The sequence below is a fragment of the Pocillopora damicornis genome, chromosome 6, assembly GCF_964200805.1.
Source record: "Pocillopora damicornis chromosome 6, jaPocDami1.2, whole genome shotgun sequence".
NCBI lineage: Eukaryota > Metazoa > Cnidaria > Anthozoa > Scleractinia > Pocilloporidae > Pocillopora > Pocillopora damicornis.
In genome coordinates, this window is record NC_142675.1 from 1767443 (window position 1) to 1793514 (window position 26072).

At 38.3% G+C, this 26072-nt stretch overlaps 4 protein-coding genes and 1 pseudogene across 4 annotated transcripts; all 5 read left to right on the top strand.

Annotated features, from left to right (window-relative positions):
• The first annotated feature begins 2413 nt into the window (after positions 1–2413).
• On the top strand, positions 2414–7231 carry LOC149043388 (uncharacterized). The gene is made up of 2 exons (XM_089209585.1): positions 2414–4031; positions 5165–7231. The coding sequence occupies exons 1-2, from the start codon at positions 3690–3692 to the stop codon at positions 5246–5248; spliced, it is 426 nt and encodes a 141-aa protein (XP_089065711.1). The 5' UTR covers positions 2414–3689; the 3' UTR covers positions 5249–7231.
• Positions 7232–8431: 1200 nt separating this feature from the next.
• LOC149043389 (uncharacterized) lies at positions 8432–9192 on the top strand (annotated as a pseudogene).
• A 1688-nt stretch (positions 9193–10880) lies between these two features.
• Positions 10881–14015, top strand: LOC149043390 (brevican core protein-like). The gene is made up of 3 exons (XM_089209973.1): positions 10881–11277; positions 12539–12683; positions 13341–14015. The coding sequence occupies exons 1-3, from the start codon at positions 10930–10932 to the stop codon at positions 13772–13774; spliced, it is 927 nt and encodes a 308-aa protein (XP_089066099.1). The 5' UTR covers positions 10881–10929; the 3' UTR covers positions 13775–14015.
• A 719-nt stretch (positions 14016–14734) lies between these two features.
• LOC113679930 (uncharacterized) lies at positions 14735–19113 on the top strand. The gene is made up of 5 exons (XM_027196946.2): positions 14735–15250; positions 16242–16359; positions 16595–16640; positions 17074–17203; positions 17938–19113. Exons 1-5 carry the CDS (start codon positions 14909–14911, stop codon positions 18463–18465), a joined length of 1164 nt encoding a protein of 387 aa, XP_027052747.2. The 5' UTR covers positions 14735–14908; the 3' UTR covers positions 18466–19113.
• A 1521-nt stretch (positions 19114–20634) lies between these two features.
• Positions 20635–25866, top strand: LOC113680218 (uncharacterized). Its single transcript, XM_027197269.2, has 5 exons — positions 20635–21155; positions 22892–23009; positions 23300–23336; positions 23777–23906; positions 24269–25866. The coding sequence occupies exons 1-5, from the start codon at positions 20751–20753 to the stop codon at positions 24785–24787; spliced, it is 1209 nt and encodes a 402-aa protein (XP_027053070.2). The 5' UTR covers positions 20635–20750; the 3' UTR covers positions 24788–25866.
• The last annotated feature ends 206 nt before the right edge of the window (positions 25867–26072 follow it).

A 26072-nucleotide genomic window follows, 5' to 3' on the forward strand; every position in this document is an offset into this window, starting at 1 on the left:
TGCATATTCACAAGACTCGCCAGCCAGCTGCATAAGCTCTACTCGTTCGTTTCTTAACTGTCTATCTCTTTCTGCTCGTTTCCTTGTTTTAAAACCAAAGCAATCGTAAGTTGAACTTAACGTAACAAAGAACAAGTTTACTACGCAGAGACCAAACATTTTGTGATTTTAGTGTTCTTTGTCCGTGAGCAGTGCAGTAATTTGATGGCAGCTTTTCAACATCTGCTTCTTCGTTTTTACCATATTAGGTTAGGTTTCATTGACAGTCAATTATCATTTTTTCAAAGAAACTGAAAATTTAGGCTCGGACATCTCTCAAAAGCATTCAATCTGTCACGTATCGTGAAGAAGAAAGAATAACTTTCTCTCCCCTGCAACCTAAAGTCTCCATCAGCACAGGTAACGTTCTTTGGCTGCAGATGGCTCGGTGGAAAACCATACTTTTATTATTGTTAATTCAAACTCCATCAGTCTCCGCTACCAACGATAATTTCGACTCAACGTCATCTCGTTCCTCACAATTCAGGCAATGGGAGAAGAAGCAGCTTCTGGGATACGCTTTCAAACGGTTTGACTCTCCAAGTTTAATTTCGTCCGGTCAGCAGTGTCTGAGAAACCGACGTTGCTCTTCAACAAACTTCAAGTGGTCCTCCTCTAGGAAGGACGGCGATGGAACTTGTGAGCTGAACGACCACGAGTTCTCCTTTATTGAGGAAAATGTTAACTTTGTCCATCAGGAAGATGTAACGTTTTTTATGAAGGTAATTCAACTTTTAGTTTGCGTAAAGGTTAAGGTGAACGTTGATCAGTATTGTCTAACATTTTAAGAAAAAAAATTCCCCTTGTTATTTTCTTCAGATCATCGAGAACTTGGACAACTAAAATTTTGCAGGTGTAAACTTCTCCAATTTTCCTGTGAGACACTTTGCAATTGGCGTCTGTTCATATAATCCGATGTATGTTCTATATTCTTTATTGTACATTATTGTTCACGACAGGCAAAAGTCTCATTTTTACCAGATAATTAAGGGGGTTTGCCAATTTATGACTTCCATAGCGAGCAGCTGATTGATGTTTACACTCAGAAAGTTCGGATCTCTTTAAGTAACCAGATCACGTTTTCCTGTATTTATGCTAATTTACATGAAATTTGTCACAAAAGTCCTTTTGAGGCTTTACTTAAGTTCTGAAAACGATTCTGATGTTCACAAGTCAGTTTCGGCCTACGGATAATTCATGCGAACCGATTTATTTCTGAAAGACAGTGCATGGATGCCCACGATTTCAATCACTTATTATGCCACTGTGGAAGAAAAACTAATGAAAACTCAAGTTTATGGCACCTGAAAGTGATTCTGATGTTTACAAGTCAGTTTTGGCCTTCGGATAATTCATGTGAGCCAGTTTGCTTCTGAAACTTACCAATATTGGCTGTTATAGCTACCCCTTCCCTCCCCCCCTTCCAATGAGAGCAGGTTCGTCTCTATTCACGAGTGACCTATAACGATCGTTAAGTCTATATAAAATTACAAATGGGTTTAGGTTTTGAACTTGTCATTTCTATTAACAACTACAAAACTGTTTTCCTGAAATTGATTTATCAAAAGTAGATTTGTAACACGTAACGCCCTGGGCCCCAGTTGTTCAAGGGGCGGATAACGCTATCCACCAGATATATCGCTATTCAGCGGATAAGTGCCAACAAAACGTACTGCGCTATTCAACGGATAGAGATTTATTGAGCGGATAGCTTTATCCAGAGGCTAAAGGATATTTTAAAGTCATTTAGCTAGTTCCCAGTCGCTCACAACACCGCAGCCATTGACGGGTAACTTCCAATTTATACAAAATTAAGCAATCACGTCATTGGAAACGAAAAATTATTCTACGTAAATTGAAATGTGCCAGTCATTGTTTAGAGACCAAAACAAGCACAGACGATCAGGAATTTTTGTAGAACTCGTAACTCGTCTCCTGTAATCTGATTGGTCGGTTTTTTTGTAATAGCACTTTTTCGTAATAGCAATAAATCTTTTTTCTTTATCGTCACAAATATCTATGTGTGATTTCGTTGTTTTTGTTTTAATTGTGATTGATTTCCATCTTTTTTTCTGTTTGCAGCCAGTTTTCGATATTTGACCTGCGTAATGCCATTAATGGCCTGTGTGCGACTTTTGATTTCGAAATTACCCATTGATGGGATCATTCGACCCATCGGTGGAAACAACATTTCCCCTCAACTTCTTTTAATTATTGCTATGGCAAAATTATTTTTTATTTAAACTAGCATATCACTCGAAAATAGTTTGTTTAGATCATTAGCTGTCACGCACAACCCCTTCATGTTCATTGTTATGATAATATTTTGGAAATGACATGAGCTGATTTTTTGTCAACTTCTACTGACCAATAGGATTGCCCGCAAGGTTGGTTTCGTCATGAGAATTCATGCTACCTTATTCATAACACTCCCACTCCAAGATGGAACGACACACTCACGTTTTGTCAAAATCACCGGGCACATCCGCCGATAATCAAATCTGCAGATGAGAACGACTTCATATTTCGCCTTATAATGAGCCAACCAAACGGGAGAAATCGTAGTGCATGGATTGGACTGAACAGAAAAATGGACGAACTAATGGAAAACTTAAGTTTATGGCACCTGCATAATCATAAGACTCGCCAGCCAGCTGCAGAATAAGCGCTCACCGTTCGTGTTTTAATTATCTATCTCTTTCTGCTCGTTTCCTCATTTTATAACTAAGAAATAACGTAAGTTGAACTTAACGTCACAAAGAACAAGTTTACTACGCAAAGACCAAACGCTTGTGTTTTGAGCGTTCTTTGTCCGTGAGCAATATAGTAATTTGATGGCAGCTTTTCAACATCTGCACCCTCGTGTTTGTCATAAAAGCTTTTAATTACATCGTCCTTCGCTTTCGAGTTCCTCTTTTATTAGGTGCATTTTATAAACCGTGAAATATCTGGGTTTTCTTTTTTTTTTTTATTTATAAAGATCCAGCTCTAGATACTTAAAGAAAAAATAAACTCGGGTGTGGCTTGTCAAAGGAACAGTTTATTTGTCATGTGCCGAGAAAGAGGGAAAGAACACACTCACTTATCTGACGACGGCGCAGTTCGCTTGTGTTTTTGTTTCTCCAGACAATACATTGATGCCCACCGTCTGGATCACTTATCATGCCACTGTGGAAGAAGAACTAATGGAAAACTTAAGTCTATATGGCACCTGCATATTCATAAGACTCGCCAGCCAGCTGCATAAGCACTCACCGTTCGTGTCTTAACTATCTATCTCTTTCTGCTCGTTTCCTCGTTTTAAAACAAAAATATAACGTAAGTTGAACTTAACGTCACAAAGAACAAGTTTACTACGCAAAGACCAAACGTTGTGTTTTGAGCGTTCTTTATCCGTGAGCAATATAGTACTTTGATGGCACCTTTTCAACATCTGCACCCTCGTGTTTGTCATATTTGGTTGTGTTTCACTGAAAGTCAATTTTAAGTTTTTTCAAATGCTAATATTTCAGCAAATAAACTGAAAATTTAGGCCCAGACACCTCTAATAAAGCATTCAATCTGTCACATATCGTGAAGAAGAAAGAATCACTTTCTCTCCCCTGTAACCTAAAGTCTCCATCAACACAGATAAAGTTCTTTGGTTGCAGATGGCTCGGTGGAAAACCATACTTTTATTATTGTTAATTCAAACTCCATCAGTTTCTGCTACCAACGATAATTTCGACTCAACGTCATCTCGTTCCTCAGAATTCAGACAATGGGAGAGCAAGCAGCTTCTGGGATACGCTTTCAAACGGTTTGACTCTACAAGTTTAATATCGTGCGGTCAACAGTGTCTGAGAAACCAACGTTGCTCTTCAACAAACTTCAAGTGGTCGTCCTCTAAGAAGGACGGCGAAGGAACTTGTGAGCTGAACGACCACGAGCTTTCCTTTGTTGAGGAAAATGTTAACTTTGTCCATCAGGAAGATGTAACGTTTTCCATGAAGGTAATTCAACCTTTAGTTTGCGTAAAAGTTAAGGCGAACGTTGATCAGTATTGTGTAACATTTTAATAAAAAAATTCCCCTTGTTATATTCTTTAGATCCTCGAGAACTTGGACAACTAAAATTTTGCAGGTTTAAACTTCTCCAATTTTCCTGTGAGACACCTTCTATTCTAAGGGGGATTGCCAATTTAGGACTTCCATAGCGAGCAGCCGATTGATGTTTACACTCAGAAAGTTCGGATCTCTTTAAGTAACCAGATCACGTTTTCCTGTGTTTATACTAATTTAGATGAAATTTGACACAAAAGTCCTTTTGAGGCTTTACTTAAGTTCTCAAAACGATTCTGATGTTCACAAGACAGTTTCGGCCTTCGGATAATTCATGTGAGCCAGTTTGCTTCTGAAACTTACTAATATTGGCTGTTATAGCTATTCCCCCCCCCCCCCCCCCCAATGAGAGCAGGTTCGTCTCTTTATGCACGGGAGACCTATAACGATCGTTAAGTCTATATAAAATTACAAATGGGTCTCGGGTTTGATCTTGTTATTTCTATTAACAACTACAAAACTGTTTTCCTGAAATTGATTTATCAAAAGTAGATTTGTAACACGTAACGCCCTGGGCCCCAGTTGTTCAAGGGGCGAATAACGCTATCCACCAGATATATCGCTATTCAGCGGATATATCGCTATTCAGCGGATAAGTGCCAACAAAACGTACTGCGCTATACAACGGATAGAGATTTATTGAGCGGATAGCTTTATCACCATTTGAACAATCAGAGGCTAAAGGATATTTTAAAGCCATTTAGCTAGTTCCCAGTCGCTCACAACACCGCAGTCGTTGGCGGGTAACTTCCAATTTATACAGAATTAACCAATCACATCATTGGAAACGAACAACTATCCCACATAAATTCAACTGTGCCAGTCATTGTTTAGAGGCCAAAACGAGCACAGATGATAAGGAATTTTTGTAGAACTCATATCTCGTTTCCTGTAATCTGATTGGTCGGTTTTTTTGTAATGGCACTTACAATGATTCTTTTGTCTTTATCGTCACAGATATCTACGTGTGATTGTATTTTTTTGTTTCAATTGTAATTGGTTTCCATCTTTTATTGGTTCGAAAGGTCTGCCCACTTGATTGGATTGTTTTTGGACGCTCGTGTTATATCCTTTTCGACACCCCTACCCCGAATAGGAGCGATGCCTAGAGTATCTGTCAGACTCATGGGGCACACCTACCCATTATCAGATCTTCCGATGAAAACAACTTTATGTTCCATCTAGCTCTGAGCCAGCCAAACGGTAAAGTCAGCGGTACATGGCTTGGACTTACTCGGAGGAAACCTAAAGGTACCTTCTACTGGGTTGACGATACACCTTTGGTGGAGCAGTTAACGTTCTCTGCGTGGGCAGCTGGGGAACCGAATAATAAAAGAAACGAAGAGGACTGTGCATACATAATTTCTCAAGGAGGTGGACAGGGAAAGTGGAATGACTGTGGATGTACGTGTGCATACCTTGCTCCACACGGGCCTGTGGTTCTTTGTCAGAAGGAAGTCAAGTGAGGGGTCAATTCCTTGGGTGTTTCGACTTGATGCAAGAATTTGTTTTTCAGCAGCAACTACGATGTGTTCGATAGAGTGAAGATAATCAAAAGAAAAGGAAATATTAAGATTTTTGATCATCCTTGATCCCTGCATTTGACTCCTTTGTGAGCCCTGGAGCGTAGGATTAGGCCCTAAAAAACAGGATCAATTAATTTTAAATGGGCGATGATTCCTGTTTTTTTTTTAATTTTTTATCTGTAGGTTTAATTTTTATGCTTTTTACACTTTCTTTAACAGTAAAAACACCCTTTCGGTGCTCACAATCTCCCCTTGAAAACAAACGGTACGGAATTTGTAGCTCATGGGTGAAATTCTTCTATTTTAGCATTAGACTGCAGCTGTTTTGCATTTATTTCCTTGGATACACTTTCGGAGTATGATAAACTGATTACTCATAGGAACTCAAAGTATCTTTCCAACCAGATAACCAAAGGATTTTTTGGATTCAGCCAAGTTTAGCCCCTTTGTATGCCTGATATTGCAAGAAGAAGATGAATCACTTATATGCAGAAATGCGCGCAGTAATTAAACGGCAGATTTGACGAAATTTCGTTAAAAGTAAATGAATCTTCATTGATTTGACGATTTTGGCGAATTTTGGTCAAATTCTTCAAAGCAAAGTCAGCTTGGCGGAATTTACGATTTTGACGCGTTTTTCGCCATTTTCGTTACTGCACGCATTTTTGGACATATCTCATGAATCTTCATTCATATTCCACTTTTTATGCAGGTGCCTCTGTAGATAAGAACGTTCGGTTGTCTTAAATTGAATATTTCCCGCTTCTAAGCTATCTCTTTAACTTACTTCAGTGGTAAAAGCTTTTGTGATAATAGAACATAGAACTTGCAAAGACTTAAGCGTTGAGTTTTTCACGTTCTTTGTCCATGACAACTGCAGTGATTTGAGGGCATCTTACCAACATTTCACCTCAGCACGGGTCATATATATTTGGTTGGGTTTTGCTAAAAGGTATTTATTATTTTTGACATTGTTTGAACAAAGAAAATGAAACTTAAGGGTCAGGTGTAAAAACATCCCATTTGTCACATGACGTTGAGATCAGGTTTCTGAAAAAAGACTACTCTTCTTTCTTCTGTAGCCTGAAATCTCCATCTACACAGGGAACTCACTTTAGTTGCAAATGGCTTGGAGTAAAACAATTTTACTATTATTGTTCGTTCAAACTCTATCAGATTTTGTTATCCAGTTAGGTAAATATGACTCAATGTTTTCTCGTTCATTACGGTTTCAACATTGGGAGAACAAGCAGCTTTTGGGGTATGCTTTCAAATCAGGGTTTGTCTCTTCAAGTTTGCTATCTTGCAGTCAGCAATGCCTAAGAAATCAATGGTGTTCTTCCACAAGCTTTAAGTCGTCTTCCTCTAAGACAGATGACGAAGGAACTTGTGAACTGAACAAGCACGCTGTCTTTTTTGTAAACAAAAACAGCAACTTTGATGACCGGACGGAATTTACTTTTTCAATACTTCTACTGGGAATTTCAGTGCTGCATAATGATATTTGAACTTAGCTCTGCATATTGTTCGCTGTTTTAAATTATTAAAAGATGTTGTAGTGTTGTACCTTTTTGATAACGTTTGTTTAGAACTAGCTTGGACAAGAAAATTTCAAATACTCTCCAGCCCCGAGAAATTGAACGGTTTGAATTGTGCCGCAAGAGGGAATGTTCGCGGTCATTTTGCCTTTATTTCACTTGTTAAACATTACCTGAAAATGATTATTTTTTCGCAAGGAGTGAAGTTAACTTTTCAAACAGGAAGTCAAAGGATTTTGCTCATTTAGCCTAGTTTACTCCTTTGTTTGGCTGATTTTGTAAGTGGCGAGTGATTCTTCACTAATATTCCACGAGTGCAGGTGGTTTTATAGAGAGGAAGCTTCGTTTCTTTTTAAATTGACATTTCTTGCTTTTAAGTTTAGTGATGCAAATTTCGGCGCGACATGTTTTTATCTTCAATTACTTTGGTGGTAAAAGTGATTCATGGGTTTCATAACATGTAATTATTGAGTTTAAAAACTAAAAATTGGTCGATTTTGCACGTGAGTCCTTCAAGGATCTTCGAAAAAATTATTCATTATATTAAGGTTTTCAGATTAAAATTTTGATCTAGTTCCCCTTCCCAATCCCCTCCGTTTTTTTTTCCACAGCGTAGCAAACAACGGCAAAAAAATAGTAACAAAACCCAGATTAAAATATCCATTTATTAGCTAGACCGAACGCACTTCACAAATGCCCTTTTGCTAGTTATTATTATCATTCATGATTTAATCTATAGACCGCTTTGCTTGGAAACAAATCAGGAAAACTGGGTCGAGTTAAATTCGTTCCCAGTTTTTATTGCGACTGCACTTTGCGTGTAAAAAGCAAGAGAAGAATGGGGTTAAGTGCATAAAGTCCAAGCTTAAGGGTAATCCTTCATCGAAAGCTTATCAAACAAAAAGCTTGGATTCATTTACTTAACAGTCCTGGCCCCGGTTGTTTAAAAGACGGTTACTGTTGACCCTGGTATCATTTACCACACCAGTTAAAGGAAAAAAAAACTATTAAGTACGTTTGACTCACTAGCTGCGTGAGCGGAAGCAATATGTCCTTACATGTAAATCTCTTTGTCTGTAACAAGTGCGAAAATATAGATCGCTTTTACCGATGGTTAATGATCATTAATTTTTTTTTTTCGACGATTTGGCGACGGTAAGTCTCTTTAGTTACGGTTACGCAATATATTTTTTAAATTCTTCTTGTGCTTGACATGGCATGAGCAAAGAAAATGGAAGTGAAAGCTTATTTAACTACTTCTCTAAAGAAAAAAATCAGCCATATAGCAAAAAAGAAACAGATTCCCAAGGAACCTGATATCTCCTCTACAGTTTCACTTAGAAAACTCGCTCCAGTTGCGAATGGCTCGGACAGAAACAATACTTCTATTAAGATTATTTCAAACTCCAGAAAGCTCCTCTGTCTCGAATGATAATGATATCTCCATTTCATCTCGTTCCTCTCTAACTAAAGCGTGGGATAAACTGCAGCTTGTGGGATTCAACCGGTTTAATTCTGCAAGTTTAGTATCGTGCAGTCAGCAATGCCTAAGAAATCAGTGGTGTACCTCTACAAACCACAAGTTGCCATCTAAGAAGGACGGAAAAGGAAACTGTGAGCTGAACAAGCACGAAATTTCCATTGCTAAGGAAAATATCAACTTTGTTCACCGAGAAAATGTTTCTTTTTCAGTGCTATTGCGGGCAATTCCTGTTTCACTTTGCCAAACGGTAAGGTCAGCGGTACATGACTTGGACTTACTCAGAGAAGTTCTTTTCGTGAATACTACTGGGTCGACAACGGAACGCCTTTAGCGGGGTGTTTCTCTGTTTGGGCGCAAGGATAATCAAACAATTTTTATAGCGAAGAGGAATGTGTAAACATATCTTTTGAAGGAAGTGAACAAATAAAGGGAATAACTGTTGATGTACATGTTGGTGGCCTGGTTTGGACGGCCTTGTGGTTCTTTGTCAAAAGGAAGTTATGTAAGGGATCATTGCCTTTGGAGCGCTGACCCAAGGGAATATTTACTATTTATCGCCACACGAGGGGGAGAGAGGATTTTGGTGGTGGGATGACATAGTTTTAGCGGGAATAGAGGGGGAGGGGGGGGGGGTAGTCGTAGCCAACACAGTATGAAGAGGGGAACAAAAGATATAAATTGACTACCAATCAATTGCCCATGTTAGGAGGAGGGGGGGGGGGGGCACAACTAAAATCCTCCTCCCCCAACCCCTTTCCCCCGGCGACAGATAAAGACTGGTCCTTAATGCTAGAGTTGTAATGTTTAAGCTGCTACTAAGATGTTTTCGATAGAGTGAAATTTGAGCAAAATCTAGGTTGATGAACCAAAGAAAATATAAAATGTTAAGGTCCTCAAACCTTTCAGCCCTGGTTTTGATTGGCTTATGAGCCTCAGTGCTCAAGAGAGGAGTTCGGCGGGGAATTTGAGAAGAGGAAGTGTGCAACCATGCTAGATTTTGTTATCATCGAAAATGAAATAAATTCTACCGTTGAGTTATTTTTTCATTTATAATAAGTAATTATTGAATGAATTTAAGCATGATATTTAAAAATTACTCACCTCACTGTCCGTGGCTAGGGCCAAGGTAAGGTAAGTGATGTATTCTAAAGTGTTTTTGTGAACGTGGATACCACCAGCTGACAAGCGGCGAGGTACATATCTACCATATGCCACTGACACTAAGATGAAAAATTGTTTAGTATGTACAAAAAAAGTGCGATAGAAGATTAATTTTATTAATCATTTATTCCGCAACGATTACCACATTTTCGGGTGCAAATCCCGCGCGACGGGCTCGAAGGTGAATAGCAAATGATATTCGGAGTTTGAGTAGCCAATCAGAGCGCGCCTTCAACCCTATTCACTGTGGCAGTATATTCTAACATGAATTATCAAAACCAAGGTGTGAGTTATCTGCCTTAGCCTTCGGCTTCGACAGATTCTACAGACGTGAAGTTTGATAATCCATGATATCATGCGAAAATCTAACTCAATAACTGTTTAATTATACATTTTTAGAACAATCTGCAAAAGAGGGCTCTTTTTTCCAAGTATGATAAAGTTTGAGAACAATACACGGACGATAGACTTGGCAACTACAGGACTTTGAATGCAAAATCCGCCGCTGATATTGCACTTGTCATGTCAATTTCGAACGCTATTGTGTATCGATTGAATACTCTCGACCAATCATGATTTCATATTGATTTTAATGTATAACGATTAAGCTCAGCAGGAACCGAGCATTACTCTATTCGATCTAGGTAAATAAAAAGATCGCAGATTAACAGTGTACCACGGCACTATAGCGATTTTAGAACAAAAAAGCTGCCACTTTTAATTTCTTTGGATCATAATAGATTCAATTTCTTTGCGCTGTATTCTCCATTCAATTTTTGACAACAACGTTTATAATAAAAACATTTTATCTGAAACCGACTTAAAGCCTGATTGATGATGCGATTTTTGTCGCATGGAATAATCTTGACCATCTCTGATACAGAAAAAAATAAACCAGGCGGGGAAAACCTCTATGAAGACAGGTGTTCTGTCTTCACTTTTTTCTAAATGATTCCTGTTTTCATCAAAAAGATTAAGTGCTTCTCGATATTGGACCTTTACAAGAAACACAACTAAATAATGAACAAAAACCGCTTGATTATCGCCCTTACGATGGTTAATGTCTGTTTTAGTCCTTAATTATGAAGTACACTAAATTTTTTATGTCAGTTCTGCTTCGAGTTATTTTGGCTGATAAATTGAAATTCTCCATCGAGAACTACACAACATCTTCCCGTTCATCCTATTTTACAACCCTGAAAGATACAGAGCTTATCGGATACGTAGTTGATCATTTTGATTCTCCCAGTTTGTTATCGTGCGGCCAACACTGTCAGAACACTGCCTGGTGTACTTCCACAAACTTCAAATTGTCCTCTATGAAGAACGGAAAAGGAACTTGTGAACTGAACAAACATGATTTCTCGGTCAACAGCCAAAACAGCAACCTCCGAAACCAGCTGGGAGTTACCTTTTCGCACTTACTTAAGGTAATAAAATCAGACTAATAAGGATAGCCAGTGTAATATAGCTTGAGGGAACTCTTTGGGCTTGTAATTTACAAGAGTTTTACGCAAGCAATGGGCCTTATGTATTCTCTATACGCCTGGTTTTTTTTTTCGTTAAATAAATGTCTTTCCACAACTTGGTTTGGCCCTATTGACACTGTTTACAAAAGTAAATGTTCAGATAACAGATTCAGCTTAGTTCAAGAAGGCTTAGAACGCAGCTTTGTTAAATAACGTCTAAACTTTGTTTGAATTACCGGCCCTTACTGTCTTAAGAAAGGTATCCGTCATTTTATGTTGCATTGACAAGCCAGAAAAATCATTACAGTCATGATAATATCTATCGTCAGCCTTGCTATAGACTTGCAACCGTAAAATGGCCTCAAATTCTCCTTTGAAATTATATCAAGCTCGTTGCCAAAAGCATTACATCTCAACATCTTGCGTGCCGAATGAATCGATTAAGCAAATGGAACATCTTGCACAAGGTTCTAAATCTTAACACAAGATTCTGTCTTATCCGATTACAATCGAACCAGGTACGGTAGTTTATAGTGTAATACGACTGGAGATTGTATAAAACGAGGCTCTCGCATTTCCATTTTATCATAATTATTTGGAAGACATATGCATTTTTTTTTGCTTTTAAAGCGGCCATTGCCGAGCGCGAAAAATTTTATTTGGTACGGCACACGAGGGTACAACCACTTTACCTTCCTTAAATGAGTTTGTTTCACCTGTGGGAGGCTTTAAGTTCATCATTCATCATCAGTAAACCAGAATAATATCATATTGGACGGCTAGGAAGCAACTACTAAAAGCCCCCAAAAATTTATTAAATACAAATGTTGCTTATCTTCGTTTGGTGGAGTCGATGTCCATTTAATCCTACTTTTGGGCATAATTCGGGTTTGGGAAAATATTTTACACGCATAACATATATGTCAGTTTCATGTGTTCTTTGGGTCAAACTATCGCGTTCATCAAGCCGATAATATCTCTGGTTGAAACTGCTATGACGGCTTAATGAATGGGAGAAAATATTTCAGAAATTTAAATCTGTTAATTTTGCAATTTTTCCTTCACATCAAACGACATGCATCAACAAATTTATAGTGGCCATGAGTTGCAGTTTATTATCCGACTACTTTACAATCCAGAGACTCCTTACATTAAACTTTGAATTGAAGGTTATTACCATCCTTAAAGTGCTTACAACTCTTGCTTCTAACCTGTTTCATAGGGCTGTTTGGTTACCGGCTGCATGAATGACGGTTCATGTTTATCAGACATGAAGAAAAACACGTTCACATGCTCTTGCAAAATACCTTGGATCGGAGACAGATGTGAAATTATGCTTCCCGCAGCCAATGGATACGAGTTTTCAGGTATGGCATATCTCCATGAGCTCATGTTTGAATTTTTGACAAAAAGTGCTGAAAATAAGCCTGAATGAGGCTTGCCCATGCTGGTCTGCGCAGACGAGGTTTGCTTCGAGAATGACCCGGCCCAGCCTTCTTGAGGAGCAATTGCCTAAACACAAAGGCTATACTGAAAAATCATCTGAAAAAAGAGTCCAAAAAGGAATACTTTCAAACCTACGACAAAAAAAGGGTTGCCTTTCTAGGTGATTCAACCTAAGATTAGAAAGCTACCCGAGGTTGTGTGAAAAGGCCAGTGGTTACATGGCTTTTGGGGTGAAATTCTGGTCATTTTGTTGCTTCATGTATTTGAAAATGCAACAAATTTGTCTTCCTCATCAACCTCACTGTAACCTCAAAGTAGTTCGATACCTTTCGGAAAGCGTGGGATTAGCAAAATTTATCAGTAATTCATAGATTCTCGGTTAAATCCTTACGACCTCAAGAATCATTTTACTCCAAAAAATGAGCTGACAGAAACTATCGTTAATTCATTTCCTTTCATGAATGCTCGTATTTTGACTGTTTGAAGCATTTATTAGCCCTGGGGCGTTCAAATCGGAATCTCTTTATAAACGAGTGAATCGAAGTCGTTACTGAGAATCTCATTTTTTTGTCGAACAGGCAATTGTCCCGAAGGTTCCGGAGCCGTTTTTGAAAGCTCATGTTTTTTCATAATCGATATTCCAACTGCTTCTTGGAACTATGCTCGTTGGACTTGCGAAAATTATGGAGCAGACCTGGCCGTCATAAAATCCGTGAACGAGAATAACATCATCCTAAACCTGGTAACGAATCAGCCAACAGTACAAGCGTTAGGCGTGTGGATTGGACTGCAACGAAATGTTTTTCAAGACTACGCGTTCTACTGGGTCGATGATACTCCGCTGGAATACTCTGCATGGGCCGAGTCACAGCCAAGCAGTACCCGAGAAGAGTGCGTTCACACCGTCACTGAAGGGCAGGAAAATGGAAAGTGGAATGACAATTATTGTGCTTTGAACGGGAGGGTGTCACCGAAGAATTTTCCTTTCATTCTTTGCCAAAAAAGTATTTAATTAAGGCTAACTCGTAAGTGGCTGTTTCTCTTGCAGTCACTTAATTTTGATATACAAACCCCAGCTACTTTCATTTTGAAAGAAATCATTTCATTTATGTTTGAAAAAAAACCCTAACTGTAATAGTAAAACTAAAATACCTACGAACTTAGAATAGAATTACAGTTATATCATCATGCTGCCACATACCTTTGTCCGTCAAATAAATGTCATGAAAAACATAATAAAATGGAGAAATTGACGTTTTGTCCGCTAAATCTTTATTCATGTAATATGGACATAATGTTCTCCTCGGTAGATCATCTCGTGAATGCCTCAAGCTGCCATCTTGGAAAAGATCCTCAGCAAAGCCTGCGAATCTCAACTTCCCTGCTTTTGCGTTCGACGTGAGGACGTTGTTTATTGCAAATCATCCCATAGACTCCTGTCAAAAGAATTCATAACTTCGTTTTCCAATATGAAAGCGATCTTCGCAGTACTTGAGCAGTAGTGCAAATAAGGACTGAAAAAAATTCAGGCCTAGCTAGTCATTATGCTGGTTCCTAATAGATCCGTGAAGTGGTGAATTACTGAAGAACTGAAGTGCGGATAAAGACGTGAATATGAAAGCGATCTTCGTAATAATAATATAACTTTCATATATTCACAGTCGTGCATATTCCAATTTGGCACGGGTCAATAATACGGTTTAAAAATCTTTCGTCACGAATTAGGGAAAACGTCGGTGATAATAAGTGTGCGCGACACGAAAAACACGTTCTTTATTTAAATCTCCTAAATTCAATACGCTTTAATTGCATCATCTGAATTAAAATGGTTTTTCCGTCGTTCGTCGGTTACCTTTGCCATGTCTTCTTACAAATAACCCTTAGACCCTTGTGTTTGGATTCTGAGTATTGCATCAATTTACAAAGTAAGAGGGTGTTATAAAAAATATAACGTCGCCCTACTCTTCGTATCGACAATGATATCCGAAGATTACCGAAAACAGGCGAAAGACTTCGGCTCTAGTTACGAGGCAGCTGATCGCGGCGACGAAACACTTTATTATCACAGGGTCGAGATGCGACGAGGCAACATGTAATAACATTTGAATATCTTCCGGCTGGGGTACGTTTGTTTAGTCTATTTCTAATGGAGTGTAAAAACGTCCTATTACTTTTCGTTTTTCAAAGTATTACTGCTTTTTCAACTGAAGAAAAATCCATATCAGCTTCTCATTCATCATATTTTGAAACGCACGGAAACAAGCAGCTTTTGGGATATGTTGTCAAAAGGTTTGATTCTCCCAGTTTGTTATCGTGCGGTCATGAATGTCTGCGAAATTCGTGGTGTACCTCCACGAACTTCAGGTTAGGTTCTTCCATGGAGGAAGACGAAGGGATTTGTGAATTGAACAAGCATAGCATCTCTCTGATTAACGACGACACCCACTTTGCTGAACAGGAGGGAATAACTTTCTCAATTCTACTAAAGGTAATGAAATGTATGTTGTTATCGTCCATATCACATATGCAAACAAGTCATAACAATATGAGAGTGAAATGTCTTTGGGCAAAATTGTCATTTCTAGAATCATTTGAACAATCAGTGATTGTGCCTTCCATTTTTGCTGCGGGATTTCTCCATGTTTCTTTTGGATTGTTTCATTCATTTGCATCCGAAAGAATTAAATTTAATTAACAACGAGGTGTTATTTTGCCAATGCTTTAAGAAGTAAACAGTTTTTTGGGAAGCAAACAGGTTTTTTTTATACGAATTTTGGAAAGTATGGATGGAAATCTGCTCAAAATCTGACATCAAGAATGGGTGAAATTTTTTCGGATCTTTGCATATTTAAAGTTTTTTTTCTCGGTCTTTTAAAGACCATTATACTTCTACTGTCCCTAATTTTGCTAAATTTCAATGCAACCTTTTTGAAGTAATATCTACCATTGTCTTCCTAAAATAGACCAGTTCATTATCACCTTTTTCGCATCGTCTGACAAGTTCTTCTAAGTAGAATCATATACACTTTATTATTGTAATAATTCCATTAAGTCTTTTAAGATAGGCAATACAACATAAAGCTTGGGTTTGAAAAACTTCGAACCCAAATATTTGTTATCTATGATTCTTTGAAATTGAAAGAACTATGTCTCCTGAGGATTTTAGCAAAAATTTGATCTCTCGGCAATAAAAAGGCTTCAGGATTTTAGCGCACGGTTCTCTTGTTTACCTCCTAATGCAAATTTCTCGCGAATGTGTTAAAAGTAATAATTTTCTTTTAAATTTCTAGCTTAATATTTGGTTCTTTGAATCAAAATTACCTTTTGTGGAGTGTATATAACATTTTACGATGATTCAGCTGCTTAAAAATCAAATCGTGAATGAAAAGTCACCAGACCATGATTTTCACTCAAAATCAGTTTTAGCACAACGGATTTTTTTTACACAACTTTTTATTGTGGTTATTTTTCGTTGACAGGGATGTCTTATTGAAATTTGCCTCAACGGTGGTTCTTGCTTGCCTAACGAGAACAAACAAACTTTTTCATGCTTTTGCGAAAAACATTGGACAGGAGACAGATGTGAAATTAAGACAGGTAGCATTTATCTATTTCTTGCTCGTAACGTTTAATTTGGAAAAAGGAATAATATATTTGATAGAGGTGTGAATCGTTGCATTGGAAAAATTACCAGCGATTGTGAACTTATAAGCTAATATTTTGCTGATTTAGGTTTCTTCAGCTGGCAATATCTAGTGCTGTAGTTTTACTTCATTTGAAAACCCACGCGTACTTTAATAGCTCGGCGTGTTTTTTTCTTTCGTCCATTTAGCTGCCTTATGGAACTCGTCTTGCAAGGGAATCTATAACAAGAATTTGTAAGTCTATGACTTTACTTAAATTGTCTTATACTTTCAATTGTTAAAAAAATTTTTATCACTGTAATCAGATGTTGATGGATTTAACACTTCTGTGAATATCAGAGACACTGAAAATACCTAAAGAAAAAGGGTTAATTAGCTAAATTGTTTCAAATTGTAAAATAAAGGGGGTAAATTTCTGAACAAAATGTAGTGTTGCGTCGATGGGGGTTGGGGGTTGGGGAGGGGAATTACGAAGTAGTTCGGTTCTTTAAACTGAGTCGATAACGTCCTCATACAAAGGGCTAACGCTTAAAAGGTCAGTTTAGAAACTCTGTGCCCAATTCACAATGTCAACTCACTTGATAAAAACAATTTCTTCGACTTATGGAACTGACCGTAAGTTTGCTAGTATATCGAGGGTTTTATCACTTGTGCTTTATTCTATCAGGGGCATACAAAACAAAGCCTATTTATTGCAAATTGGTAATCAGAGCATTTGGGTGTACTGTCACATGAAAGGGCTTGGCAGATGCGATGGAAATGGTTGGACGCTGGTCATGAAGATGAATGGCTCAAAGGTATACACAGCTTTCATTTTAAAAGGCAAGAAACTTATGCAAGCGATGTTACAGAAAATTAAGACATGCTCTGCCTATAAAATGCACAGGGAATAAAAATGCTGCATGCAAAATAGAAAAGATTGAATTTTAAGTTTATCAGTAATCTTCTCGCATCCTTCCATTGATATGTGCGTCTGGGATCTGTATTCCAGTAGAGATTTCCTGAATTGCATTTCCCTCGACCTAGACGCGTAACCTAACGGAAGATACCCAAGCTAACACTGGCAACAGTCTGATGGCATTTGCCTAGTGATATTCCGGCTAGTTTAAAATCTTTTCTCATGATGCTAACGATGACCGTATTCTTTAGCAAAAGTTGAGTGCATTTTGACGATGTTTAAACAGACGCGAGGAGACCTAAGTTGTTTTTTCACAAACTCGCTCTCAATAGTTTACACCTGTTTGCGACTGAAAGCTGTTTTTAAACCTTTTGCTCCGCTCACTGTATAAAAAATAATATATGATAATTACATAAACCTCCATTTGGCCTGGAAATAAGCTGGAAATTTGTCCTTGGATACCATCTGTTCCTCAAAGCTCGCAGTTTTTCTCTAGCTTTGCTATTGGTTAACTGTTCACTTCTCGGAACAGATTATATTTACGGGCGAATAAATCCGTGCTTATTTGGGCACCAAATGGAAAGCTATCCTTATACGAAATTTAGTGAGAATTATGTTTCTACTGATACCCAGAGGACGTTCCATTACGATTCCAACCTGTGGATCAACAAGGATACCCTTAATCTAGAAGGAGGGAAGTCTGGGTTCGACTTACAAGAGACCAAATTACCGACTTATTGGAACACACCATTCACCAAAATCTGTCTTGGTATGAAGATCGACGGTCACATTAGGTACGTAGCCATTGCGAGGCAGGCGAAGTCTCTCTACTCACTGATCGCTGATGGCGAATACCGTGCAACCTCATTGGGTCGTGACACGTGGAAGTGGCTGATTGGTTCTAAGGTTTCATTGCAGCCCAATTGCAATAAAGAAGGATTTAATGTAAAACAAACGTCTGAAAACAGGGGTAACCTGATTTGGCCCAAAGCAAGGATTGGAATTCTGGGTAACGGCCAAAATAGCTGCGCTACCTGTGATTCTAGAATTGGGTTTGGTTCTGGAGGACATGGCGACGATAATAACACATGTGGCAACGAAGCTGCCAGAAATAGCGGTGACACGCATATCAAAGCGATGGGATATATCTTGGTCCAATGAAATCATAGTTCGTATTGTTTACAGGAAGGTACTGTGCGTATTTTTGGACATGAGCGTGCACAACATTCAATAGTACTTCAATCACTTTGATCTAACAAACCGATATAACCTTCATACCCAGTCATCATATCTGAACACAAACAGCAACAAACGTACACGTTAAAGAAGCTCTCAAAACATAAATCAGAACACCGTTGTTCTCAGCTTCGATTTAAGCCAGCAAAAAGGCATTCGCTGTTAGTGCTGCAGGAAGAAGCGTTTCTCCACCTGCGGGAAAATTGAGACGAGTCGAAGAGAAGTCTGCCGGGGGTCTAGCAGCTAGTTACCTATAGCCTACTAACTCTACTGTTTGAAGAGGGATTGAGAGGGCGACAGAATTTTTATTAATACTCCTAGTTTTTATATAGTTAGTTATGGTCACTTCCTTTGCGCATGCTCAGTTTCATCTTTTCACTTTGTGCCAAAAGTTCTACGTGTACGGTAGGACCACCTTCTTTAAAAAAAAACCAAGGGATAATTTCATAGAGGTTCCTAAAACGGCAAATTATGCATCTATTTAACACTTAAATCAATAGCTAAAACCAGAAAGTTCCTTCAGCATTTTGCAATTTTTGACTTTGTTCTGTCAAATAAAAATGATGATAGTTATCACGCACTGGATCTACTTTTTCTCCGACCGTGTGGACCAAGTTTATGCCAAAGCGAGACATGTGTTGTTACAGATAGAGTGCGGTAGCTCTTATTTGTCTTAGCAAATGAGCGGCAGCTGTTTTATTACGAAGTACGGCAAGTGTTATTACAAAGTACCACAAGTATTATTACAGTGTGACAAGTGTTATTGCAAAGTGTGAAAAGGGTTATTACAAGGTACGACAAGTGTTATTGCAAAGTAAGACGTGTTGTTGAAAAGTACGATAAGTGTTGCTACAAAGTCTGACAAGTGTTGTTACAAACTGCGCCAAGTGTTATCACAAAGAGGGAGAAGTTTTTTCTGACAAAAAACGCAGCAGGTGTCATTATGAGGTACGACAAGTGGTACTCCACAGGGTGACAAGTATTATCACAAAGTGTGACAACTGTTCTACAGATTGTGATAAGTGTCATAACAAAGTGTGGCAATTTTCGAAGAAAGCGCAACGACTGTTTAGAACAGACTTTAAAAATCGTATATTTAGCCATTGTAGCCGAATTCTTGGAAAATTATACAGGGGGGGATCGGTCGGGGGATCGGGGCAGCAGCGACGGAGGGGAGAGGGGGAAGGGATGCACAACACAAAAGAGGTTTCAATTTCAGGTAGACTATATGACAGGTAAGGATTTCAAATGTTCCGCTACAGAAAGAACCATACCAACCAAAACAAATTCGAAAACGAAAACGCCCAACTCCAGCCAACTTATCCACGAGTTTAAGCCATAGGGTAAATACAATGCTTTTTTTTTCTCCAACTCTTCACCGCAAATGTCAAACTTTATTGAAATGCGGCTTTATTCGCTGTTTTAACCATTTCTTGCATTTTAGTGTAAACGTAAATATTTGAAAAAAATGGAGCTTTTAAAAAAGCTTACGTAACTGTGTGATCACGTTCGTATCGCCGATGATCTTTGTAGCAATAGTGTCGATTGGAAATATCTTATTCATTCTGCTCTTTGGACGAAAAGCTTCATTTATTGATTTTTTTTATTTTTTCAATATTATCTCTTTTTTTATGATGAGGCGATGATGGAGCCATGCAGTTTTATCTGCAAACCCTTATAAGTAGAATAAACAGAACGACGGCATCGCTGTACGTGCCTGAAAACGATTTTCATGACTAGTCCGAGCAAAGGCCTTTCGAAAACTCTTTTACTCGAAGTTCTAATATCGGCTGCGATGCGCAGCGGCAAAGTATTGCACCTTTTCTTTCTGTTCCACTCAAGCACCGTTTTCTTCTCCGAGGGCAATTTTGATAAAAAAAGCTTACGTAACTGCGTGATCACGTTCATATTGCTCTTTTTTTAACGTCGGTGATCTTTGAAGCAATATTGTCGATAGGAAAAAATCTTCATTCTGCTCTATAGACGAAAAGCTTAATTTATTGGTTTATTCTCTTTTTTTAATATTATCTCTTTTTTTGTGATGTGGCGATGATGGAGCCATATAGTCTTATCTGCAAGCTCTTATAAGTAGAATAAACAAAAACGACAGCATCGCTGTACGTCCCTGAAAACGACAGCTGCACGAAGATTACCGATCATTGCCGAGCCGCCACCCGCATTATCAACACGTACATTATTGACAGATTTTCATGAATAGTCCGAGCAAAGGCCTTTCGAAAACTCTTTTACTCGAAGTTCTAATATCGGCTGCGATGCGCAGCGGCAAAGTATTGCACCTTTTCTTTCTGTTCCACTCAAGCACCGTTTTCTTCTCCGAGGGAAATTCGGAATCGGATCCTCGTTCATCATATTTCAAAACCCTGAGGAATAAGCAGCTATTGGGTTATGCTGTCAAAAGATTCAGTTCTCCCAGTTTGCTGTCTTGTGGTCAGCGATGTTTGATGGCGTCGTGGTGTACCTCCACAAACTTCAGGTTGTTTTCCGAGAAGGATGGCAGAGGAACTTGTGAACTGAACTCACACAACATCTCAGTTTCCAACGAAAACATCAACGTTGAGGACCGGGAGCAAGTTACTTTTTCACTACGCCTTAAGGTGATTTATTTGTAGTGTCTCAATTTAAAAAAGAATTATACAATATACTTCTTCTTTCGCTGATCGAGTTTATCCCATTTAATTTTCAACTTGCATAAAACCGAAAAAAGGCAACCATGGTTGAAAACCGATAACTTTAATGATTCTTATCGCCTTTCAGTCTTTAGGGTAAAATCGCAATTTCCTGATCAAAGAGATTATTGCCTTTCAAGGCGAACAATATAGATTATCAGGGTTTTTAATCATCGCTGTGTGAGTCCTAGAGCGCTAAAAGCTTATGGGTTGACCCAAAATAGAAGTCGTACGAATATCCTTCATGAACCAATTATCACTTCTCTACTAGAACCAACCCGAGGGTCATTTCGAATTTTTGCTTTATTTTTGCGAAAAATTTCGTTTGTTTGTGATGAGGTTTGTATGATAAAAAGTAAACAACACTGTGTCTCTGTTGAAATTAGAACGTTTAATGAATACAGTATTTTCTTTTCATTTCTATGTCACACAGTTTTCATCTTTGCATGTAAATAATCCTTATTACAAAATTCAGATCGGAAGTCCTGTCAGCAAAACCTTTTGTTTTTCATTTTTTTTTTCCCCTTTTAAATATTCCGTGGAAATAGTGTCTCTACGATCGTGTGCATATCATAATTGAACTTACTTTGAAAAACAAATGGATTATTTAAGTTGAAGACAGGTGTTCTCAGCCATTATGTTTGTTCACGCGTTGGTTCTTTTCATCTTGGATGGTTTGGTTCCAGTAATCAACTCCTTTTAAAAGAAAAAAAAATTGATAGTGTTGATAATTTTAACATGCACTCTCAGCATTGACGTATACAGACAAAGGCTAATAATTATGACGTCATTGCTCAAGGTGACAAGTTTAACGGCTTCAAGAAGCAACAAATAACACAGCTGAATTTTCCCCGCACAGCATGGTTTTTTGAGAACAAAATAATCAAAGCTTGTTCCGAAAGTCAGTCATCAGAAATTCACAAAAAAATACAAACCAAAGAAAAATTATCACTTTTTTTGTCCTCAATGTTTTAAATCGGAACAAAGCACCTTAACAGCAATTTCAATTCAGCCCAATATAAGCAAATCCTGAAAACTTATCACTTTCGCACGGACTTTGATATTGCTAAGGCTGTGGGACATTTTTAATTATTAGAACCGCGACTGCGACTACCCACTTAGTTCATCATCTGCGTGCTGGAGGGGGGTATAAGGAATCTCTGTAGCGCCTCATTGATCAGCCGCCCACCGCTCACTGCTGCGTGGTGGGGGGGGGGGGGGGGGAGCGGTATTAATTTCTACCGTAGTCAAACATTGTTTAGTTTCAATCGTTTTAAATCTGAAACATTCTTAACACTCTAAACAGCTTCAATATGATTTCTTCACAGACAATAAGGTTTCTACCAGGCGATAATATTGGCAGCAATCGTTGCTATTCATTCAATTCAATGTTTTTCGTAACTTCTGAAGCTGTTTACCGTGATTCCAGTCAGTGGTTTGAAAAAGTCACAAAGTTTAAAGTTCTTGTCGTAAATAGGGTCTGAATTTGAAGCCTCAGAGTCACAACCTTGCCCAAGCCTTTTGAAAAAAAGAGAGAAAATGTTTGCCATCCTCAATCGGAGGTGATTGGATCCCGTGATTTCGATACTAAGCTCAGTTATTCAGTTATTATTATTATTTCTAGTTTAAATTTTGTCTCTTATGTTGTCCATTTTTGTTTTCAGGGTTGTCAATTAGCCTTTTGCCTCAATGGTGGTTCTTGCATGCATGAAAAGGAAAACCAAACCTTCTCGTGTTCTTGCCAATATCCTTGGACTGGCGACAGATGTGAAAATAAAATGGGTAATCATGACTTTAATCATAAAGAAAGGCAAAATATTTTGAGTTATGCTTTTCATCTTTTTCAATATACGATTCAATAACCTTACATCAACCTCAGAGATTGTTAAGTAAGTAGTAAGCTGGCAGACAGTGGGAGGATCATTCTCTATGAATAAAGATGTGGAAGAGATGAATTTAGTTCATAATGGCACCCAATATGAATTAAAGATGCCGGCTGAGGTATAGTTGAAAAAAGTTTGACTTTGAGTCACGCATTGAATTCAACTATTTCATTTCCCTTCGTCTTCCAGGGAACTTCACGTGCAAGGAAATTTATCATAACAAACTGTAAGTAAGACGTAGAGCGTTTCAATTACCTGAACACTATTAGTAATAGCTTCTTCCAGCATCAAATGATAAAATTTGGTCAGTCTGAGTTAAAAATCCCAACAATTTTTATAATCCAAAAACGCCAAAGTTTTTTTGGTGACTACAATCCTTGAGGAAGACATAATATTTTAAAACTCCAACCTACTTTTTCCTTGAAATAATTCAAGTTGAAAGCTAAATAAGAGAAACTAGTATGCGACTACAGCCACAGCCAGTCGTCAATGAATTTTTCGCCTACGAAAAAAATAACATATTAATAATTTCACAGCATAAGCAAAGAAAAATTAAAAAAACGCGAGGTACATTTTGCTAGAGTTTTGTACTTTAACGTCACTAAGCCACCCTTATGTATATACCTCATTCCTTTTTTTGTGAAATTTCTGTCTCATTTCTTTTAGGGCCGACGGGAATAAGGCCTATTTATTACAAATAGGCTCTGAAAAGGTCCCTGTGTACTGTCACATGACAAGTCTTGGCGAATGTGGTGGATATGGATGGACGCTGGTTATGAAAATGAATGGCTCATTAGTATGTACTCAGGTCTTGTATGGCTCTCAGGTCTTGCGCGAGATGTTCAGTGAAAATAGTGATTACGATTTCCCATCGCTAGAACAAAACTACTTTTGGCCTTTCAAGATTCGTTTGCTTCATTTATTTAGATTTCATTAGAGCTTTTTCATTGACCCTGAAAACAAACAAAAGCCACAATTCGGGGTCTTGCGATCCTATGTTTGTTTTCGTTAGAGTCGGAACAGATTATGGACCAGTTTCGATATACCTGAATAATTTTTTATTTTTGCATCCTTCTACATTTGAAAATCGTGATTCACTCAGGTCTTGCGCTAGGTAAACTTTGTAATTATGAATTAATTTGATCATACCATGTCTAGAGAACGTTCCATTATGATGACGTCCTGTGGAGCAATTACAAACCTTTCAACCTTGAAGGAGGAAAGACTGGGTTTGACTCAAATGAGACAAAGTTACCGACTTACTGGGACACATCCTTCACAAGGATCTGTCTCGGTATGAAAACCGGCGAACAGGACTACTTTATTGTCATTAACAAGTCGGCGAGCTCGCTATACTCACTCATCGCCGATGGGAAATACCGCGCCACCTCACTGGGTCGTAACACATGGAAGAAGCTGATTGGCTCACGAGCCTCTCTGCAGCCGAACTGCAACAAAGAAGGGTTCAATGCGGTTGGTGAAAGTCACTCTCATTCGAAAGCAAGAATCGGTTATATTGCTAACCAAGAAAATGATTGTCGTACCTGTGATTCCAGAATTGGATTTGGTACTGGGGGATATCACGATGACTTCAACACGTGTGGTAACCAAGCAACGCATAACCCAGATAACGGCAACAAAAATATCAGAGCTATGGGATATATCTTGGTGCAGTAAGCTCTTTCCAGGATATCTGGTGTTGCAGCATCGAGATCAATAACAATACCACTTCCGAAATGTATTTGGTAGAGAAGCAGGGAACGGCGGCAGATAAGTTTGACAAACAGTGGGCTAAGCTGTCGATGCAAAGGAACATGTCCTTTAAAAAGATCTGTCTCGGTGCGGCGATCAATCGATATATCAACTGCGCTGTCCCTCAATTGCAGTGATCACTGCTGGTGGATACTTTGAAATCTCTCAGGGTCGTAACATTGTGAAAGGACCTGATGGCCTTGGGTGGTTCTTTGAAGCTGGACTGTGTTGTGGAACTCTCTGAGGCAACATACACCACAATCTAACCAATCTAAAGAAAGTCTTATTTCGATTTGTTTGTTTGTTTGCATTTTTTTGGTGATTTCTTCCCTCTTGTTCTGAAGGATATCAAAATGATTCTGAACGAGGAACAAAGAATAAATTATCCAGGACCAATATGGCTCTCTGTACGCAATTATCGCTATTGGGGAACATCACTCCACTTCACTGAGCTATGGAACATCTAACGGAAGCTAATGAGCCGGAAGGCTTCATCACGAATCATTTAAGAAAACGGTTTCACGACTCGTTCATTTCGATTGGCTCAACGTCAGAAAAGGAATATTTGCTAACAAACAAATTAGTGGTCAACAGATTTGGAGCATGCCATAACGAATAACTAGCTTTTTACTTTTGCAGATAGTTTAAATCCTTTAAAACCACGAATCTCGACATTGTCAGCAAGCATAGAGATCTTTTGTTATTTCAATCGTTATCGTTGCAGTTATAGTTGCTGTTATTGAGCCTCATGACTTAATTAAGATTACATTATATCGTGCAACAGACATCCTCTCCTTGGTGATGATGAAACCAAATCGCGAGCTTCAAAATGGCTGCTGTACAATTTCATGTACTTGATGCCTTTGCTTCAGCTGCTCTGACAATCGTGCAAAAACTACTATTTTCTTCAGCTTAAGTTAGTATTTGAAATAAATTTAAGAAATCTTCAAGGGGTTATTCATGATAAAAATAATTATTAAAATCTGGATCACTGGTTAATGCAACTCAAGTGTTTTCCATGCGCGCACATGAAGACGAGTTAAACCGAAAGTACTTTTGGACATTTCAATATTTCGTTCGTTCTTACAAAATAAAGTGGGGAATATATATTTTGGGGCCATTTTGATAAAAAAAATTATTCCACTCGCGCTTGTTGGGTGTAAAACTAGTGATCATAGCCAACTCGGCCCTTCAGGCGCCGTTGGCCATC

What these genes read in the sequence shown, in the direction of transcription:
- LOC149043388 (XM_089209585.1), top strand. Translation starts at nt 3,690, where the DNA reads ATGGCTCGGTGGAAAACCATACTTTTATTATTGTTAATTCAAACTCCA. An exon ending in ATGTAACGTTTTCCATGAAG is followed by an intron (nt 4,032 to 5,164) that starts GTAATTCAACCT and finishes TTGGTTCGAAAG; the next exon opens with GTCTGCCCACTTGATTGGAT.
- LOC149043390 (XM_089209973.1), top strand. Translation starts at nt 10,930, where the DNA reads ATGAAGTACACTAAATTTTTTATGTCAGTTCTGCTTCGAGTTATTTTG. An exon ending in CCTTTTCGCACTTACTTAAG is followed by an intron (nt 11,278 to 12,538) that starts GTAATAAAATCA and finishes CCTGTTTCATAG; the next exon opens with GGCTGTTTGGTTACCGGCTG. An exon ending in CAATGGATACGAGTTTTCAG is followed by an intron (nt 12,684 to 13,340) that starts GTATGGCATATC and finishes TTTGTCGAACAG; the next exon opens with GCAATTGTCCCGAAGGTTCC.
- LOC113679930 (XM_027196946.2), top strand. Translation starts at nt 14,909, where the DNA reads ATGGAGTGTAAAAACGTCCTATTACTTTTCGTTTTTCAAAGTATTACT. An exon ending in CTTTCTCAATTCTACTAAAG is followed by an intron (nt 15,251 to 16,241) that starts GTAATGAAATGT and finishes TTTCGTTGACAG; the next exon opens with GGATGTCTTATTGAAATTTG. An exon ending in TGAAGATGAATGGCTCAAAG is followed by an intron (nt 17,204 to 17,937) that starts GTATACACAGCT and finishes ACTGATACCCAG; the next exon opens with AGGACGTTCCATTACGATTC.
- LOC113680218 (XM_027197269.2), top strand. Translation starts at nt 20,751, where the DNA reads ATGAATAGTCCGAGCAAAGGCCTTTCGAAAACTCTTTTACTCGAAGTT. An exon ending in CTTTTTCACTACGCCTTAAG is followed by an intron (nt 21,156 to 22,891) that starts GTGATTTATTTG and finishes TTTTGTTTTCAG; the next exon opens with GGTTGTCAATTAGCCTTTTG. An exon ending in CAGATGTGAAAATAAAATGG is followed by an intron (nt 23,010 to 23,299) that starts GTAATCATGACT and finishes TTCGTCTTCCAG; the next exon opens with GGAACTTCACGTGCAAGGAA.